Source organism: Danio rerio, chromosome 9 (genome assembly GCF_049306965.1).
Source record: "Danio rerio strain Tuebingen ecotype United States chromosome 9, GRCz12tu, whole genome shotgun sequence".
NCBI lineage: Eukaryota > Metazoa > Chordata > Actinopteri > Cypriniformes > Danionidae > Danio > Danio rerio.
In genome coordinates, this window is record NC_133184.1 from 9,270,001 (window position 1) to 9,289,420 (window position 19,420).

The following is a 19,420-nucleotide window of genomic DNA, read 5'->3' on the forward strand; positions in this document are numbered from 1 at the left end:
CTTCATGTCTTCAAATGTCAGTGGTTCGTTCACGTTACACTGACAGTCACATATAATCTTAACCAATGTACACAGTCTGAGTCGATAGGAGCCATGATAATTAGTTCACTCGAGAGATGAACGGTTCAATTCTTTTTCCGGCTTAAACTCATATGATTGGCCCTGTGAGGAACGAATGACTCAGACCCGATAGAGGACTCGAGAGATGAACAGATCAATTCTTTTTCCTTCTCTAAACGCATATGATTGGCCCGTGATGAACGAATGTTTCACACCCGATGGTGGACTCGAGAGATGAATGGATCAATTATTTTTCCTGCTTAAACACATATGATTGGCTTCTGCCTTTCCGCGATGAACGACTCAAAAGATTTGAAATGAACGATACCACCTGCAAAAATGTGCGCACGCGTGGTTGAATGAATCACTCCTTAAGAGAACTCGTAGTTCCCAAGTCATATCAAAGATTCATTCAAAATGAACGAATCGTTCATGAACGACCCATCACTACCAGACACTTTCTCCGGGGGGGATCCGAGGGGATCCCCAGGCGTTCCCAGGCCAGGACACATTTCGGTCACTTGTATCCGAGATTTTGTCCTTTCCGTCATGGCCCAAAGCTCATGACCAAAGGTGAGAGTAGGAACGTAGATTGATTAGTAAATCGAGAGCTTTGCCTTTTGACTCAGCTTCTTTACCACAATGGACCGGTATATTGATCGCATTACTGCACCTATCTGCCTTGTCAATCTCACGTCCCATCCTTCCCTCACTTGCGAACAAAACCGCAAGATACTTGAACTCCTCCACCTGGGGTAAGGACTTTCCTCCAACCTGGACATGGCAAACCACCTTTTTCCGGTGGAGCACTATGGCCTCGGACTTGGAGGTACTGATTCTCATCTCAGCTGCGTCATACTCGGCAGCGAACCGCCCCAGTGCTTGCTGAAGGTCAGTGTTCGATGAAACCAACACAACAACAACATTGTCTGCGAATAACAGAGATGAAATCCTGTGGTCCCCAATCTGGACCGCCTCCAGCCCAAGGCTGCTCTTTGAAATTCTGTCCATACCAATTCTGAACAGAATTGGTGACAAGGGGCAGCCCTGCCAGAGTCCAACATGCACTGGAAACAAGTCTGACTTATTGCCGGCAATGCGAACCAAACTCCTACTATGATCATACAGGGACAAGACAGAGCCTCTGACCCCATACTCCCACAGCCTCCTCCACAGAATGCCACAAGGGACATGGTCGAATGCCTTCTCCAAGTCCACAAAACACATGTGGACTGGTTGGGCATACTTCCATGAACCCTCGAGTACCCTGGTGAGGGTATAGAGCTGGACCAGTGTACCACAGCTTAGACGAAAACCGCATTGTTCTTCCTGAATCCTAGGTTCAACCATCGGCCGGATCCTCCTCTCCAGTATCCTGGCATAGACTTTCCCCGGGAAGTTGAGTGTGATCCCCCTATAGTTGGAGGACACCCTTCTTAAAAATGGGAACCACCACCACAGGTGAACAGTCCAGAGCAATAATATTTGTATTATATATTAATATGTTCAACACAAACACAATTACTTCAGTAAATAAAGCCTTTATTTGTAACTAGTACATATTATAACAGCAATCCGATTCAATGAAAAGCAAATCAAACGACATGAGATTCATAACAGAAAAATAAGACGTTCTGTTGAGGCAGAGACCTCCAGCAGCATGCAGAGCAACCCCAAACATTCATTCACTCACATGAACTCTTATATACACACAATCTTATTCAGCCTCCATAACTTACAGTTTTGATTTACAAGACCAAAAGAACATAGAAAAATGAAAAGCGTGATCAAATTTCTTAAACACAAGTGTGGTGCGTTTAAAGTAATTTCAAACCACCGTCACTTATTTACACTCAAAATCATGTCTTGTTTTAATACAAGAAAAATACCAAGTCACCCCATCTGGGTGTAGTTTGGTTTCCCAAACACACGAATTGTTTGCTTTGTCAATCATGACCAGTCATGCCTGTAAAGCTCTCCACGTGTAGCAGAGGGATCGTTGTGCTTAGAAGAGCATGATTGAAGAAAGTAAAGTGTCCACGCCTGCTGTAAACTGCCGCTGCCACTAGACGGCGCTGCATTCAAGAGATCACCTGAATAAAGCACTTCACCTAAACCAAACCCAATCCTACCAAACCGCATAGCCTACTGAGTTTTTCAAAGAATAAAATAGATTCATGTAAATATATACACCTTAATCAAAATCAAATCTGCAACGTAAACACATCTGCAAATGCGAGCTGATTGACCTGTAAGATTACTTCATCATGACTAATAAAGCACCTAAACTGAACAAAAGCTAAATATTAGAGACTGAAGATTTTTTAAAAATGGATCCAGTGAACACAGACTACAGATCAGTCGAATGACATGTAAAGCTACTGACAGGCTCATATATAAAAAGCATAGTTCTTGAAATGGAGCGTGCCACTTGCAGAGAAATAAGCTACAAAAGAAAAATACAAAATTAAGATGGAAAAATAGTTTGCTCCAGAATTGTGATCAGGTTGTTCACTGATCTTCTGACAACGAGCACTCAGACAGCGTGCGTTCCCTTCGTTCACGCATGGTCACGTAGTTGAGCAGGTCAATGGCCGTCACCACCCCGAACACCATCTGCCTCATCTTGGGGGATCCGTCACTCATGTCTGCAACATACAAACTACAGTTTAGACATATTGCAGCGACGGCCTGACCTGCATTTAGCACACACACTAAAAAATAATGATTATTTATTGCCATTGATGGTTTCACAAGGAACTTTGAAGTTCTCCTGAGGAAAAAATAAGTTGGGAATCACTGCTTAAATGAATAAAACTTTAAAAAAGGAAACAAAATTTGCTGCAAAAAAAAAAACTCTCTTTGAACCTTTAGTTTTAGGTAATGTGTAAGTAATTTGTAATATACAGCGCATTTATTGTGTATGGCCATACACCCAAAGCACTTCACAATCATTACACTCCAAAAAATGCTTTTCTAACTTAGATTTTTTTGTCTTGTCTCAAGTCCAAATATCTACAAATTCTTAAATCATGAAGGATCTTCTAGACAAGCAAAACATGTTGTCTTGTTTTAAGAAATAATATGCCAAAATGAAGTGAGTTTTGCCTTAAATCAAGCAAAATAATCTGCCAATGGGGTAAGCAAAATAATCTTATCACATATCGAAAAACAAGATTATTTTGCTTACCCCATTGGCAGATTATTTTGCTTGTTTTAAGGTAAAAAAAATCACTTAATATTAGCAAATTATTTCTTAAAACAAGGCAACATGTTTTGCTTGTCTATAAAATTAATCTCGAATTAAGAATTTTTAGATATTTGGACTACAAACGACAAAAATTCGCCTTGATACCGATTCATTAGGTGTTTCGCCATGACGTACGAACGAAACCAAGTTATTCACGTGCACGCGCAAATTTCAAATTTCCGTGCACGGGAGATTTCAAACCTGAGGCCCCGCCCTCTGACGCAGAAACCCAGACACACACACACACCCACAAACACACGCACACCCACAAACACACGCACACAAACATGCCGGTCGACTGAAGTCACACTGCAGATGGATATTATATTGAGTCTCTACCCAAAGGTGAAACATCAGCATTATAACCAAGCAGTTGGAAACTTCTGGAAGCTACATGCTACAAAGAATACTTCATCTGAGTTTGTTAAAGGAAGGATCAGTAAAGAGTAACTGATGGACGTCAGGATGGGTTTCTTCCATTTCTCAAGTGTAAGTACGTGCGGTTAAAGTTGTTGCCTCGTTTACTCTAGCTTGCAAATGTATTTAGTTGTGATTTGTTACTTGTAACCGCGTGTACTGTATCAGGTTAACTGGCTATATTCTCTTATCGCGTGCAAAGTCACGTTAAAAACGCGACGCGTGCTGCTTTGTTTATGGAGCTCCGTGCTAGAGTTCTGCTCCTGCGATTTATTCGGAAATTTATTCCCGCGCTGCAGAAATCTGGCGCGGGGACAGCCGCGGGAATAAATTTCCGAATAAATCGCGGGAGCGGTCGGTAACGGGTTTAATTTGGGACGGGAGCGGGCTGTCTAGCAATATCACGGATATTGCTATGCGAATTAGAAAGAGAGAGTCTGCTTGGTGCTTGTGTGTGTGTTAGTGAGCACGCGCGCGTATGAGAGAGAGCGAGAGAGATAGAGATAGATAGATAGAGAGAGAGAGAGAGAGAACGAGCTTTGTGTGCTTGGTGCTGTGTGTGTGTGTTTATACAGACAGCTTGGCTGTCTGGACTGTATAGCTGGGTGATTTTTGGTTGTGTTCTCCTCCGCTCTAGCGGGATCGGGCGCGGTGGGCAGAAAACGGAGCGGGTTCTCAGGCTAAAACCTGGCGGGTGCGGGCGGAAGCGGGAGCGTTGTCGTCCGGAGGTGTGTGTGTGTTTTTGTGTGTGTGTGGTATGGCAAGTACACGACTGTCTCCTTCGTTCGGTTATCCGTGGCACTATCCACTCGCCATAGTGTGGCAGCTAAAATCCACGCCTACACTATCGAGCGTGTATAAACTGTGATTACTTTTTATATTGCTGATTAGCTATTGGCCATTTCACTCTCTGACTGAAGGCAGTCGACCAATCGCGACAGACTGTCATCGGTCCAATCAGTGGAGATTAGCTTCGCGCTAAGGAGGGGTTTGGGAACAAATGAATCACTGGACGATTCATACGGGAGTCGCTGGAATAATTAGGTAAAAATAAATGCAGATTATAAGACCATGAAAGTGTTTTTTGACCTTGCATGCATATTAGACTGTTGTTGGAGACCCTTAAAACCAAGATATGACCCAATTTCATGTATAATATGGGCTCTTTAAAGACAGTTGTGTGACAATGTATAAACAAATCTAGATTTTAATGGTACAAATTAATTAGGGCTGGCCCACAGGATCAATGCGAGGACATGTTTGTCAATATGGTCTTTCAGGAATCAGTCCCATTCCTCAATGATCACCACAGCATCAGCTCAGGATACACCCTGGTCCAGGATCATGGATACCTTGGCATCATGCTGTCCATTGAAAATGAATGACTTATGGCTACATTGGCGCTCTCACCGATTTAGGTACAAATGCACAGTTAGGGACATCAGAAAGCTAGTGAAGGGTACACTATACTCCATCCACTCCGTCTTTCGGATGAGACGTTAAACCGAGGTCCTGACTCTCATTGGTCATTAAAAGTACCATGGCACTTCTCGTAAAGAGTAGGGGTGTAACCCCGGTGTCCTGGCCCTTACGATCATGGCCTCCCAATCATCCCCATCCACCAAATTGGCTCTATCTCTGTCTCTCCACTCCTCCTATAGCTGGTGTGTGGTGAGCACACTAGTGCCGTTGTCCAGTGGCTGCCGTTGCATCAACAAAGTGGACGCTGCACTTTGGTGGTGGTGTGGAAAGCCCCCCTCTCATGATTGAGAAGCACTTTGGGTGTATGGCCAAACTCAAGAATTGTGTTGATTCAGAAAAAAAAAAAAAGGACAAAAATGGTCAAAAATACACGCACACAAAAAACAAGTCGGGTGTTCTCTATTTGGCTATGTAGGATGCACTGGAAAAAAAAAAAAACATTTTATGTATTCTTATGTAATATTTGTTCACTGTAATGTAATAGGAGCGTTTGGTGTAATGGCCTTGAACAGGCACACAAAGTAGCAATGTTTCTGCCAAAGAGAGCAAAGCTTGGTGATCCGAAGTTCAGGAAAACACGTGTCTGATATCATGAACTGGGGCCGTATTACTTTAAGCTTCATGAATAAAACTGTTGTTCTTGAATAGTGTTGCATTTTGTGTGTAAAGTCTGTAGTACATTTTGTTCAGTACCTGTCATATGATGCAGATAATTGTGTACAATGTTTCTTTGAGAACCTGTATTTAATGTAGTCTTTGATTGTTTTTGGCAGCAGAATGAAGGATGATTTCGAAGTGTTTGATGGGACGGTGAGCCTTTTATGTCATGACGCTTAAACAAATTGCTTAACAACACTTCTAAATGTATTGGTTTCACACCCTCACAAATGTATTTTGGCTGGATATTTGATATTAAAGGGAATATATTATTCTATATATGTATGAATCTCTCTCTCTCTCTCTCTCTCTATATATATATATATATATATATATATATATATATATATATATATATATATATATATATATATATATATATATATATATATATATATATATATATATATATATATATATATATATATATATATATATATATACTAAGGGTGGAGCCGAACCCGAATACGGTATTCGGAAAGGCACGAATAGCGTGTTTTTACGAATACTTATTTCGAACAAATACTTGAAAAAGTATTTGTATTCGGGAGCAAGAAAAGCATTATATCAAGAGAGAGAGAGAGAGAGAGCGGGGCGGAGCGGAGGTAAAAGGTCTCTGGCACACGCTTCTCCACAGCAGCAGACAGAGAAGGCTCGGCTGAGCGAAGAAAATGCTTCTCTGCATCACTATTTTGTACCTTAATTGGGTTCCAGATGCAGTTTATAAACTTGTAGCGGAGTTTGTTCGGGATTTTCCATTACGTTGCATTTTTGAAGTTTGCAATCGGGTGCTCTGTTTACGCAATGTTAGCTCTGTTAGCGCGGTAATTTAGACAATAGACTGTTGACAGAGTAACGTTAACGTTCTTTTATAAAGGTTAAAACGATGCTTTTGCAGTTGTGTCGAATAATATGGGAGTTATATGCACTTATGGGAGTTATATGGTACGTCTAAATAACTTTCTTTTGCAGACAGCAAGATATATGCTATAGGCTAGTTAACCTTAGCATAGCTTCCCGTCACTTTTTATTAACTTGAAACTCCTCAAATACATTTGGGCACCATGAAAAAGAGTGAGACTGCTGCTGAGCCATTTCTTGGTCCTCCACCAGTAAAAAAAAATAAAACTTCATGTTCTTTGTGGAAGCATTTTACAGTCAGTGGAGCTGCAGATAAAACAAAGTGATACTGTATAATGTTTACAAAAGTGAAATCAGCAGAGGCAAAGATATTAAACATCTGTCAACATCTTCTATGCATAATTATTCATTTTCTTTTCGGCTTAGTCCCTTCATCAATCTGGGGTTGCCACGGTGGAATGAACCACCAATTTATCCAGCATATGATTTCGCAGTGGCTGCCCTTCCAGCTGCTACCCAACACTAGGAAATCATCCATACACTCTCTTTCGCACACATACAATAGGGACAATTTAGCTTACCCAATTCACCTATATTGCATGTGTTTGGACTGTGGGGGAAACCGGAGCACCCGGAGGAAACCCACGCCAACATGGGGAAAACCCAGTCGAGGCTCGAACCAGCAACCTTCTGGCTGTGAGGCGACAGTGCTACTCACTGTGCCACCGCGCAACCTTCTATGTAATGTATTATCACATGCACTAAAAGCATCCTCTCCTGATACTGTCTGTGAACCCCCCACAAGCATCAATCCCCTCAATCAGCACAGCTATGCTCTGCTAAATCCTCCACAAGCACCAAACCATCAACACAGCCACATTCTGCCCCAGCAAGTCAGTGTTAAACATAAAAAAAAAAACTTTGTGTCTTTTTTGTGGCAGGCAGATGACAATAGCAGGGCTGTATCTTTTAGTATTATATAGAATACTTTTGTTCTGCCAGATCTCCCGGGCAGGGTTTTATTTAGATTTATTTAGTTAATTTTAGTTTTTGGAATTCTGTCCATTGGAAAAAAGTTCTTTCAGTAGAAGAACAGTTTTTTGAAGTATTATTTGTTTTTATTCTGTCTATTCAGTGTCCTTCAACAAGAACGCTGGTGGTGGGGTTCATAATATTCACAATGGTATTTTATTAGTTGTTGGTTTAACCATGGATGAGATAATGGTTCTGTGTTATTTTCTTTTCAATGACATTTCTTGTCACATGTTCAAAAACAACAGCCAATATTGCATATCTATAATTTATATAATGGGTATAATTAAACAATACTTTCACTATAACGTAAATTAGAAGTGTAATAGAAAAAATATATATTTTTGCGCCATTTTGAATTTTACTCGAATACAAATACAAATACAAATACTTTTCCCCCCTCAACAAATACAAATACAAATACAAATACAAATACCGGCTGCTCCGCACATCCCTAATATATACATATATATATATATATATATATATATATATATATATATATATATATATATATATATATATATATATATATATATATATATATATATATATATATATATATATATATATCATACTTTAAATGAGATTATGATTTTTCAAAAAATGTGTCAGCATAGTGGCAGATTCAAAAGCAAGACCAGCGTCCTATGCTAATGAGGGTAACATTGTTACTAATTGGTGGGACTTTCAACTTCTGATGTAATGTACAACGATATAATGTCAATCAGAATGCTTCTGCAGACTCTTTTTATCAAGTGTGATTATAAAAATGAAATTGGTCAGATTTTACCATTACGTCCCATTCACACGGGGCATCAGCGTCAACTCATTTTGAATGGATGACGTCAAGCGTTGACGATCTGAACTGTGGGTCTGTCGGCATCGCTTCAGTGGTGGGCTTTGGTGGGACTTTCTCAACTTTTCAAGCGCCAACGGCAACGTCAGCCAACCAGTTCGCTGTATGCAAATACATCAGCTCAGACAGTAGCTGATTGCTGACTAATTCCATTGGCTGACGCTGTTATGACGACCACATCAGACCCAACTTCAGACACACCCTCTGTCAAGCATTGACGGTGAAGCCCCATGTGAATCAGGCATTAGAAGCTGGTTATATTCACAGACTGTTGTCCCACAACTATGTTTAAACCCTTTATAAAAGTGATTTTTACATGTTAGGACCCCTTTAAATCTTTTGAAATGCATGTTTTTAACCAAAGAATACAAACCAGGCCTGATTAACAGGATAATATTGAAAAAGGACATCAGATCAAGAGGAACAATATTTAGGCCAACACAGAATTTTTTTATATTAACTTTAGTAATGTAATTGAATAATATGCTAGTGTTTATATAATTTATGCACAATACGATTTGTAAACAAGTAATATTTTCAGTAGAGGTGTTAACCAACACTGGTCTCATGGTTTCATTTGGTCATGATTATCATGCCATCGATTTGGTTCAATTCGATATCTCGGTGCATCACAGTGCATTGAAGATGAACAATTGATTTACATAAACAATTTTATATTTTACTTCGCAGCACAACAATTTTTGTCTTACAAATAGTATATAAATATAAATATATTTATACATTTTAAAACAGTTTTGTCCTTTGAAACAAGCAGTCAGATATATGAACTTTTAAAAATTTAAGAACATGCACAGAACAACATGAGCATTTAAAGCAAATTAACAAATGTAAATATTATCCCGCTACCTTTCTGAGCATTGTTGAGTGAGTTCTTACAAAGAAATAGCAAAAAAAATAAAATTAAAATAAAAATGTTCTGCAGATTCTGACTAGCCTTAGTTATGGGGAAACATAGATAAAAAAAACAAAAAACAAAAGTGCTGTAATTTATTTATCCCAAACCACCATTGCATGTTTTTTTAATTAACTATTTTCTATCAATAATACATTTTCAAACTGTATTTTATGTCAGTGATGGCAAAGCTTAATTTTCCCATGATTCCAGTCAACAATAATCCTTCAGAAATCATTTTAATATAATAATTTGCATTGTTTTTATAATCCAGGCTTTCTACAGGTTTCATCAAGTTCAATTTAGGACTTTTTAGGACCATTTTAAGACCATAATCAATGACAAAATGACCATAATGAATGACCTTTTATAAGGTCAAGTTAAAACCGTAAAAAAAAAAAAAAAAAAAACATTAAAAACAAATATTATTGTAAGGAAGATAATTAAACCATATTAATGAGTAAACAGAGTTAATAAATAAATCTCTTAAAACTGTTATTAAAATACATTGTTAATGATTGGATGGGTGTTGGCCCAATTGGATATAACTTTACAAGGAAAATTTCCATCCATTTAAAATTAAGACCTACAAAACACTATTTCAGTGGACTTTAGGCCTATTTTTTATTTTTATTTAAAACCTATTTAAGACAATTGAAGATTATATATATGAATGAAAATATTCATGAGATATTAAACAGCCCAGCTAAAATCCAACAATTAAAATTCATTGCATGTGTAAATTAAATCAGCATTTTTGAAAAGTTGCTTATATTCTAAAGCGCAGAAATTAAACAAGGTATCTGCAAAGAACACCGATCAAAATTTAAGATTTAGAGACTTATTTAGAGACTAGAGACTTATTTCTCTCAGATAAGCTGCGGTCACATTAGAGTTTGAGCATGCGATATTCTGTCGTGCGGCGCTGCGAAAAGGGGCAGGATTAAACAAGCTTATTAGACATATTAAAACCGAGCGATTGCTACATGTTTTAAATTTCTGTCCAGAGAGGTCATGTTTTAATCCTCGATTGTTTTCACGCAGTCAAGGGATGCTATTTCGCAGGTCAGAGTTCACCAGCTTGAACTTTGCACCGCAGCAACCTGCGAAACCGGTCTGACGCATTCTCGTGCATATGAATGGGAGTCTATGGGAGAAAAAGCCCAGTGTGGCTGCAGCTTTATTGGTATTCATCTGGCAGCAGATGGTAATCATCTTAATAATCTCTGTTGGTAATTATCTTAATTTTATGACAAACTCTATCCAACAGGCAGTCAAACTTTCCAGTTTCAAGAGACCAAGCAAGATTGCAAGCCATTCTAAAGTGAATAAAACCCTCAACAGCGTGCCCATATTTTCAACCACAAGTGCATTATAATTAAAAGCTGACCACTGTGAATTTTCACCATTTCACGGTCTTATCTACTTGTTAAAATTTATCAAAAAGCAAAACCATTACTATACAAAGTAGCTCCATACAAAGCAGCTTTTAGAAGAAAAGGTGGAAAAGAGTCAAAGAAGTTGACTTACACTGAATCTGTTCGTGCACAACAAGGGCGAAATGATCCGTCTCAAGGATACGTGAGAGTTTGCCAAGGTTATCAGTCAGACGCACCTACAGGGAGAGAAACAAGATGACTATTGAGGGCTCACATTACTTCTGTGACAACTGGTTAAGCAACACTCAGCATGCTGACGTTAATTTGGAAATGTTCAATTAACACTTGATTATTTTTCAAATACTACCTGCTTCTCTATCCAAGCGTCGGAAAACAACACACAAGTCTTTGTTAATATGAATAGACATGTAATTTGCTGGGCGAGGCAGTGGCGCAGTAGGTAGTGCTGTCGCCTCACAGCAAGAAGGTCACTGGGTCACTGAGCCGAGGTTCAAACCAGTGACCAAGTAACCTTCTTGCTGTGAGGCGACAGCACTACCTACTGCGCCACTGCCTCGCCCAGCAAATTACAAAATTGGCGTTTCTGTGTGGAGCTTGCATGTTCTCCCTGCCTTCGCATGGGTTTCCTCCAGGTGCTCTGGTTTCCCCCACAGTCCAAAGACATGCGGTACAGGTGAATTGAGTAAGCTAAAATTGTCCGTAGTGTATGTGTGTGAATGTGTGTGTGGATGTTTCCCAGAGATGGGTTGTGGCTGGAAGGGCATCCACTGCGAAAAAACTTGCTGGATAAGTTGGCGGTTCATTCCGCTGTGGTGACCCCGGATTAATAAATGAACTAAGCAGACAAGAAAATGAATGAATGAATGTATTTGCTCTAAATAAACACGTTCCCAATAGACTTTGCGCATTTGACATTGTTAGTTCAATTGTGTTACAATGTACAATGTTATTTTATTTTCAAATAAGCTCTTATCTGACTACATTTTTAAATATGAGATGGTTTTGAATATTTAAGTGGTTCATGTGACTCAATTCCGATTTTTTTCTCCCATGTGGCACATTCAGAAATGACCCATGTACGTGTAAGCAGAAAAAAAAAAATCACATGGATTCCGATTTACTCAAATCAGATTCAGGCCTTGCTCATATGTAAAAATGTATCCGATATAAATCGGATCTGTGCCCTCGTGTCTTCAGTGTAAGCAGGTAGATCAGATTTTCACCTGCCAATGCGAGTCATGCATCATTAAAACCTGTTGCGAATGACGTCAACTCTGATGCTTTCATTTCAGAATAGACTTCAGCAGAGTTCCAAACCTTAAGTCTCATACAAGGGGACTAAAAAGTTTTTATATTGTCATATAGCATATGTATTTAAGCATGTTAACAAGAGATAGCATAACATCCACCACAAAATAAACTAATATAAAACTGTGGCATACAATACGTGCATAAATCGAGACATGGACATTGCAGTAAAATGCCAACTGGTTTAAAGGCCTAGATTAAAAGAAGATGGCCAAATGACAACTTTTCTGTCATAAACTATAGTAAAACAATGTGTCAAAAAGAATTCCTTAAAATATGAAACCCTGCAAATGGATTAATTAGAGGAATGGAGAAAAGAGTGCACTTTTATTATCAGCTGTCAGTCAGCTCTTACTCTTTTTTTTCCTGGTCATTGCGCATTTGCCATGTGCCATTTAAGCCTAGTTCACACTACAGGATTTTAAGCCTGATTTGAGCCTGATTGAAACATCTGTGATTGGTCAGAATGGGCATCGATGCACTCGCTTCATTCTGCGTTAACACAGACATGAGAGTAGGATATATTACAGTGAAACTAGAATTCTGTAACTATTAGAATTATCATACTGCTCATTCTGACCGTTCTCATATAAAACGCCATATTGTCACAACATATTTACATTCAAAGCTTCTATTGAGATATTAAAATTAAGCTTTGAATGTCTGGCATTATATTTAATGACACCATTACCCTACAAAATATTATCTTTTTTGGAAATACAGCCTATAAATATGTAGTTAAGATACTAGAACACGCAAAGGTCTTGGCTTTCATTTTCACTTTCAAACAGGAGCTATTTTGCGGCACAGAATATGCTGTTTTGAAAGATATCTGAAGTAAATGCATGTTTTTGCCATCAGAAAGTTTTGTTTATGTTAGCAGGAAGTTGCTAGGCAAGAAAATGCACACATATTTAAAGTCACAGCGAAAAGTATCAGACATGCATGCAGTCATTTTGACCAATATGGTAATTTAAGGCAGAAATGCTCAGTTCTTTACTGTTTTGTAATAAAAAAAATAACAATGTCAGAATTAAATACACTGATATTTAGAAAACGGCAGGGTGTTATAGATATATTAGTTTTATTTCAAAGAGTTTTACAATCACAAAAATTAAAAACTCTCTGTGTATCTATCCACGCGAACCTTGCAGATGAGTGATTGATCCGCTGATGCATCAGCTGATTTGACGATGTTTTTAAATGCTTTCTCCAAAGCTTGAAACGCTGTCAGCGATGTAATCAGCAAACAAGCAGCCAATAGTGTTCAGCTTTTTCTGACGACTCCTCCCTCAAAATTTCATTGGCTGTGTTTTTTTAGCTTGAATGAGCTGTTGGGGAATGAGTTGTTGTCAGATCATGTAGTGTGTGACCCCCCTCTTGTGGATCATTCACAGAGTGTTGCGTAGCGTGAACACCACAGCGATTAAAAGACAAAGTCAAGTCATGTAGTGTAAACGGCACAGCGATCTGCTGATGTTTAAAATCCTGTAGTGTGAACTAGGCTTTAAATGCATACAATTGGATACAAGTCACTTTTAAATGATGATGTAAGCAAGTCAGCAAAAATAAATAAATAAATAAATAAATAAATAAATAAATCGGAATTGACCATCAAGATCTGCAGTGTAAATGCAGCCTAAATGTTAAGGTAAAAATCCAAAAAAACAGCATGCTCTTCTGATTTATGAAGGGCTATTTTTAACAAGTTGTGTGAAATCTTTCTCTTGATCCTTCTGTTGTGCGTACAGTACGACAGAAAAAAAAGATAGTGTGTGAATGTGTTATGTGTGCACCCACCTGTTTAAACTGTTTGTAGAGCACTTTGCTTATGGGATCGGATGGTCTGACCTTGCCAGCCAGAACAGACGCGAGCATGTTCCCCAACGTGACCATCCCCAGAATATGCCTACAGGGAGAAAACCAGACACCAGTCAGAGCCACACCTCACTGCACTCAGCATCTGCTTTATCATTCAGGTATTCTGGGGTTAAGGACTTCACACTCTATTAAGCCTCAATCTTGGTATGGAATTTGGAACTTCTCCCTTTCTCCGACACACTCTGGCAATGAGTTCATGAATTAAATCAGATGTACCAGCACTGAGAATCTATTAATATGATCAAAAACTGATAAAAGTTTTGTTCAAAAGGCATTTATTTGTTTTTGAATTGTTCCCTTGAAAGGATATAAATTGATTTCAGTTATGTACGTACACGTCAATATGATTCATTCCAGAATTGCATTTCAGACCTTATTCGATTCATTTTCATTAAACAGGAATGACATACAATTATTCGGCCCCTTTAAATTTGTTGATTTTTTTTTATATTTCCCAAATTATGTTTAACAAAGCAAGGAAATTTTCACAGAATGTCTGATAATATTTTTTCTTCTGGAGAAAGTCTGATTTGTTTTATTTCAACTAGAATAAAAGCAGTTTTTAATTTTTTAAAAACCATTTAAGGACAAAATTATTAGCCGCTTTAAGCTATATATTTTTTTCAGATATTCTACAGAACAAACCATCGTCATACAATAACTTGCCTAATGACCCTAACCTGCCTAGTTAACCTAATTAACCTAGTGAAGCCTTTAAATGTCACTTTAAGCTGTATAGAAGTGTCGTGAAAAAATATCTAGTCAAATATTATTTACTGTCATCATGACAAAGATAAAATAAATCAGTTATTAGAAATGAGTTATTGAAACTATTATGATTAGAAATGTGTTGAAAAAAAATCTCTGTTAAACAGACATTGGGGAAAAAAATAAACAGGGGGGCTAATAATTCTGACATCAACTGTACAATAAAAACGTAAACTTGAATAGAATAAAATTGAATGTAAATTAAAGCAAAATGCTTAAACGTTATGGAGAACATTTTGTTTGCTGTTGATAAATGTGGTTTAAATAATTGTTCCACTTTTTAAACTACTAAAAAAAAGTTGACAATAACAGAGTTTCCATCATTTTGTACCTCAGTTTCAGATGCTAACCTAAAACCAAATACCAGACTGCATGTCTAACAGGGAGTTTATACTATTATTTAAATAGAGTGAATGAGAAAAATATTTGAAAACTCACAATAACCAAGTTGACATATAATTAATGTATTATTGATTTAATATAAATATTTTACGAATTAATGAGAGACAAATTACGAGAATGTCTTTCAGAGTTTCCCAACAGAGGAAATGAAATCATCTGGTGAAAGTCTAATCTAATCTAGTCATGCTAATGTTTATTTAGCTTATAAAAATTAGATTATAATTGAAGCTGAATGCAAGATTGAGGAGGGAAAAACAGTCAAAAAGTATACAAGTAGGTATGTTGGGAATATTAAAATTAATATCTTCAAGACAAAATGTCTCTAAATACACATACAAATACTCTTTGTAGAGAAATCTGATATAATTGTCATATTTAAAATAGAAAGTAACATATTAACTTGCACATTAGCAACAGTTTTTCCCAGGAATAAAATTAAAACAATTATTTTATCCTTAAATATGAGCCATCTTTTGCAATTGTGCGTCAATACCTGTAACTGATCATTCAGAATTTTTTCTAACATTGCAAGGTTATTTCTGTGCAATAGTGATGCGCGGTTATATCCACGGGCGCTGCTGATAATCCGCGAGTCAGGCGAGTTGGGTTATAAAAAATGATTAGGATTAATTGCAAATGGGTGGATGAGATTGATTATTAATGATTATTAATAATTTTTAATGATTTTTGTTTGTATTTTTAAAAAATATTCTGTACAATATGAATGTGTTTTAATGCATTTTACATCATGCAAACAGCACACTAATAAAAAAAAAGGATCTATTAGGCTTTAAGCGTCAAATCTGTGTGATACTGCATTGATACAAGTGATCTGCACTGATATGTGATCACCTCCAGGCCATAAGACCAAAACCTTACAAGGCTTGACAAACTGGTCAAGCTCTGGATGAACTGGTTTCATGTTTAAATGACCTACCCCGCCTCATCCACCACAGGAGCCTGGTCAAAAGCCTTTTCTTTGAGGATCTGAATGGTCTTCTTGATGGAAACCAAGGGAAGCACCGTCAGTGGAGCCGAGAGGCGAAGCTCCTGAAGAGTCAAATTCCACCACCTACAAGAGATGAATGGACATTTACATTAAGTCATTTAGCAGACGCTTTTGTACAAAGAGACTTACAATTGAGGAGGTATTTAGCAATCCAACATGAAGAGGCAATAAACACAAGAACTGCTGATTATACAAAAGAACTGTCAGTGCTTAGAGAATTAGGGGCTGGCAACAGGATTTTTTCCTTTCTTTTTTTTGAGGGAGGGAGAAGATTATAAAAACTTGGTAATCTAAGGGCCTACTCGCACTATGCCATCCGTACCGTGCCCAGGCCCGTTTCCCGGATCGTTTGAGAAGTGTAAGTGCGCTGAATCGGGCTCAAGTACGGTTCACTTGGCCGGCCCTGGCCCGGTTGGAAGAGGTGTGCCTGAGCGCGGTTCACTTGGGCTTTGGCGCGGTACACTTGTGTGTGAGTGCAAAACGCGCCAAAGCCCGAAACTGAAAGCGAGACGTGACTTTTAAGGCACTGTTTCATATGGATTTATTAATCATTCTTACTGTTCAGTGAACGCAAACTGCCGTAGTTTATTAAAGACGCAAACTCCTTACTGCACGACAGCTGCGCGCCTTCAGCAGACCTCCTCATTCCTCAAGCACAAGAGCATTATGATTGTTTTTGAGCGCCAAAAGTGGCGGATCTGTTCGGCGAAACATCTGACTGCGTGTCACGGCATCCCTAAGGACTGTTTGGCAAAATATTTGACTGCATGTCACTGCATAATAAACGACTGAACGATATAACTAGAGAAATCTCCACTGTGCTGCTGAGTGAGAGAGCGCTTCTTACTGAACAACACAGCAGCGATGACGTAAGTGTGCCGAGGCCCATTTGTGGTGTGAGTGCGGGCCGTCGGGGGAGACGGGAGGGGGGACAAGCGTACTTTGGCCCGGTTCGAGGCAACTGTACCTAGTGTGAGTGCAGCCTAAGGCCCTGTTCGCACCTGGTATTGAGATGCATTTTCGTCGATTCGATAACAAGTGGACAAAAGAAACACATTACCATTCACACCTGGCATTTAAAGGGTGCTTTCACTCCAGTAGATTGTCGATTGCTTTGTTCCGAAACAGGGATTAAAATTGTTACAATGTTGCACTTTGTTTTTGGTGCTGTTCACTTTCACACAGCAAAGTTTCTAAACAGATCAAAATAGCTATTCACAGTTTGTTTTGCAGAATCCTGCTCAGCTGTCATGCGTCCTTATATTAATTTATGGCAATTAGCAATAAAACATAATAAGCGAAAAGCTGCGCTTTAATTTTATATAGTGACAACCACAGACGTCATCAACAAATATACGTCATTACAGAAGTAAGACTTTCTTGTACAGAGCTGTTGGCTAGAATTATGCATTGTTAACTTTATATTATATAGAGAAATAACAGATAAACAAAGACTGGTCAATTTTCCTAACAAATAAACAGCACTGTAATATTTTAACATGCCTTCACTTTCGTATTTAAAATGAAACACACATTTAGGTAGGAAAGACATCCCGCCCTACTTATCATTTTCTCTTCATATAGCCCTATACAGGGCTTTACATTTACTTTTTTGATCACCAGCCACTGTGGCTTGTAGATTTCCAACATTACTAGCCACTTTCCCTTTTCACTAGCCACACTTTTGTTGTTTGAAAAATATATTTTATATAAATATATGTGACTTTGACATGCTAAAATGACTTGATTTAGATGTGCTGTCCACATGCCACCTCATTTATTTCACTGTTTGTGTGTGTTGTGTATGAGCTTGCTCACTGTGCATGAGAAAATGAGTTGTGTCACATTGCAATTGTTTTTTATTTCACATGACTTTTTAGGGCACAGAAGGTTTTACCAAATTCCTCTCTAACCATACCAAAATGAAATAATTATTTCTTTGCCACATATTTAAATGTGTCAAAACAAGCAAATATATAGCTGAATACACGCATTTTATCAAACAAAACTTTTTTTTAATTAACATTTAAAAAAATCTATTGTCATGCATCTAAAATATGCACAGTAATCTGTCCTGGCTAAAGATCCCAGATCAGCAGTTAACTACATAAATGGGGAGTTAATCTCATATTCAAGCAATGTTATTGTAAAGGATGATAATTAAACTATATAAACAAAAAAGAAAAAATTAATAACTGTAAGCAAAAGAAAGCAGGTAAAAACATACCACGAGAGATAATGAAAGGATGATCACGTGCCTGAGAATAATTAAAACGAAAGCAGTGACTGCTGCTGATGCTTGCAAATATGTATATTTTTCAACCTTGAGCTCTAAAAAGCAGCAGGACTGTGGGTACACGAGCATCGTTTTTTGTCTAGTCATTTTCAAAGAGAACCGATCGCAAGTAAACGAAAAAAAAAGGTGCAAGTAAACGGGAGCGCGCACGCTTTTAACAGTCACACGCATCACATCACCTGTGCGCGCCCGAGTAATCATCCTCTCATTAGGTATTCACCTGCTTTGTCTCGCGTGAACACAGTTGTTGTTTTCAGTCGTGCTGTTTCCCGATTCTAAGATCACATTTGCACTCATATTGGGCTATCCTTATTGTCGAACCCTGCTTTATGAAAACTACAATGTAAAAATTACTTCCAACCTGCCAAAGTGGCTAGTGGGAGCGGCTGTCTAACCCGCCAAAGCTGAAATCTACCCGCATTTGGCGGGTGTTAATGTAAAGCCCTGGCCATATATATATATATATATATATATATATATATATATATATATATATATATATATATATAGTTATTACATATCCATAATACACTGTGATACAGCCTGGTTTGGTTCATTTTGCTTTATCACAACAATTGATCCGCTCCAGAATTATTTTCAATCGAGTCAAGACCACCTCCTTCAGGTGAAGTCGGACTGCAGGATTCACATGTGCCAAATGAACTACGCTAACTAGGAAACGCGCCAGGTTCCGGAACAAAAGTCTAGGTGTGAAAGCACCCTAAATGCGTCTCTTTTGCCCATTTCCACTTTCACTTTTTATAATTTACAAAAATCTAAATCAAAAGTACAAGTACCAGTTAGTTCATGTACTGACTAATGAGT

At 38.1% G+C, this 19,420-nt stretch overlaps 1 protein-coding gene across 1 annotated transcript in view; it reads right to left on the reverse strand.

Moving 5' to 3' along the window:
- Positions 1–1,585: 1,585 nt before the first annotated feature.
- Positions 1,586–19,420, reverse strand: part of cbsb (cystathionine beta-synthase b) — a 45,471-nt gene continuing 27,636 nt past the window's right edge. The window contains exons 12-15 of the mRNA NM_001014345.3: positions 16,228–16,362; positions 14,040–14,148; positions 11,062–11,146; positions 1,586–2,708 (exon numbers count right to left, since the gene is read on the reverse strand). Of these exons, the coding sequence (NP_001014367.3) occupies positions 2,572–2,708; positions 11,062–11,146; positions 14,040–14,148; positions 16,228–16,362 (466 nt within the window). The 3' untranslated portion in view covers positions 1,586–2,571. The remainder of the gene's footprint in view (positions 2,709–11,061; positions 11,147–14,039; positions 14,149–16,227; positions 16,363–19,420) is intronic.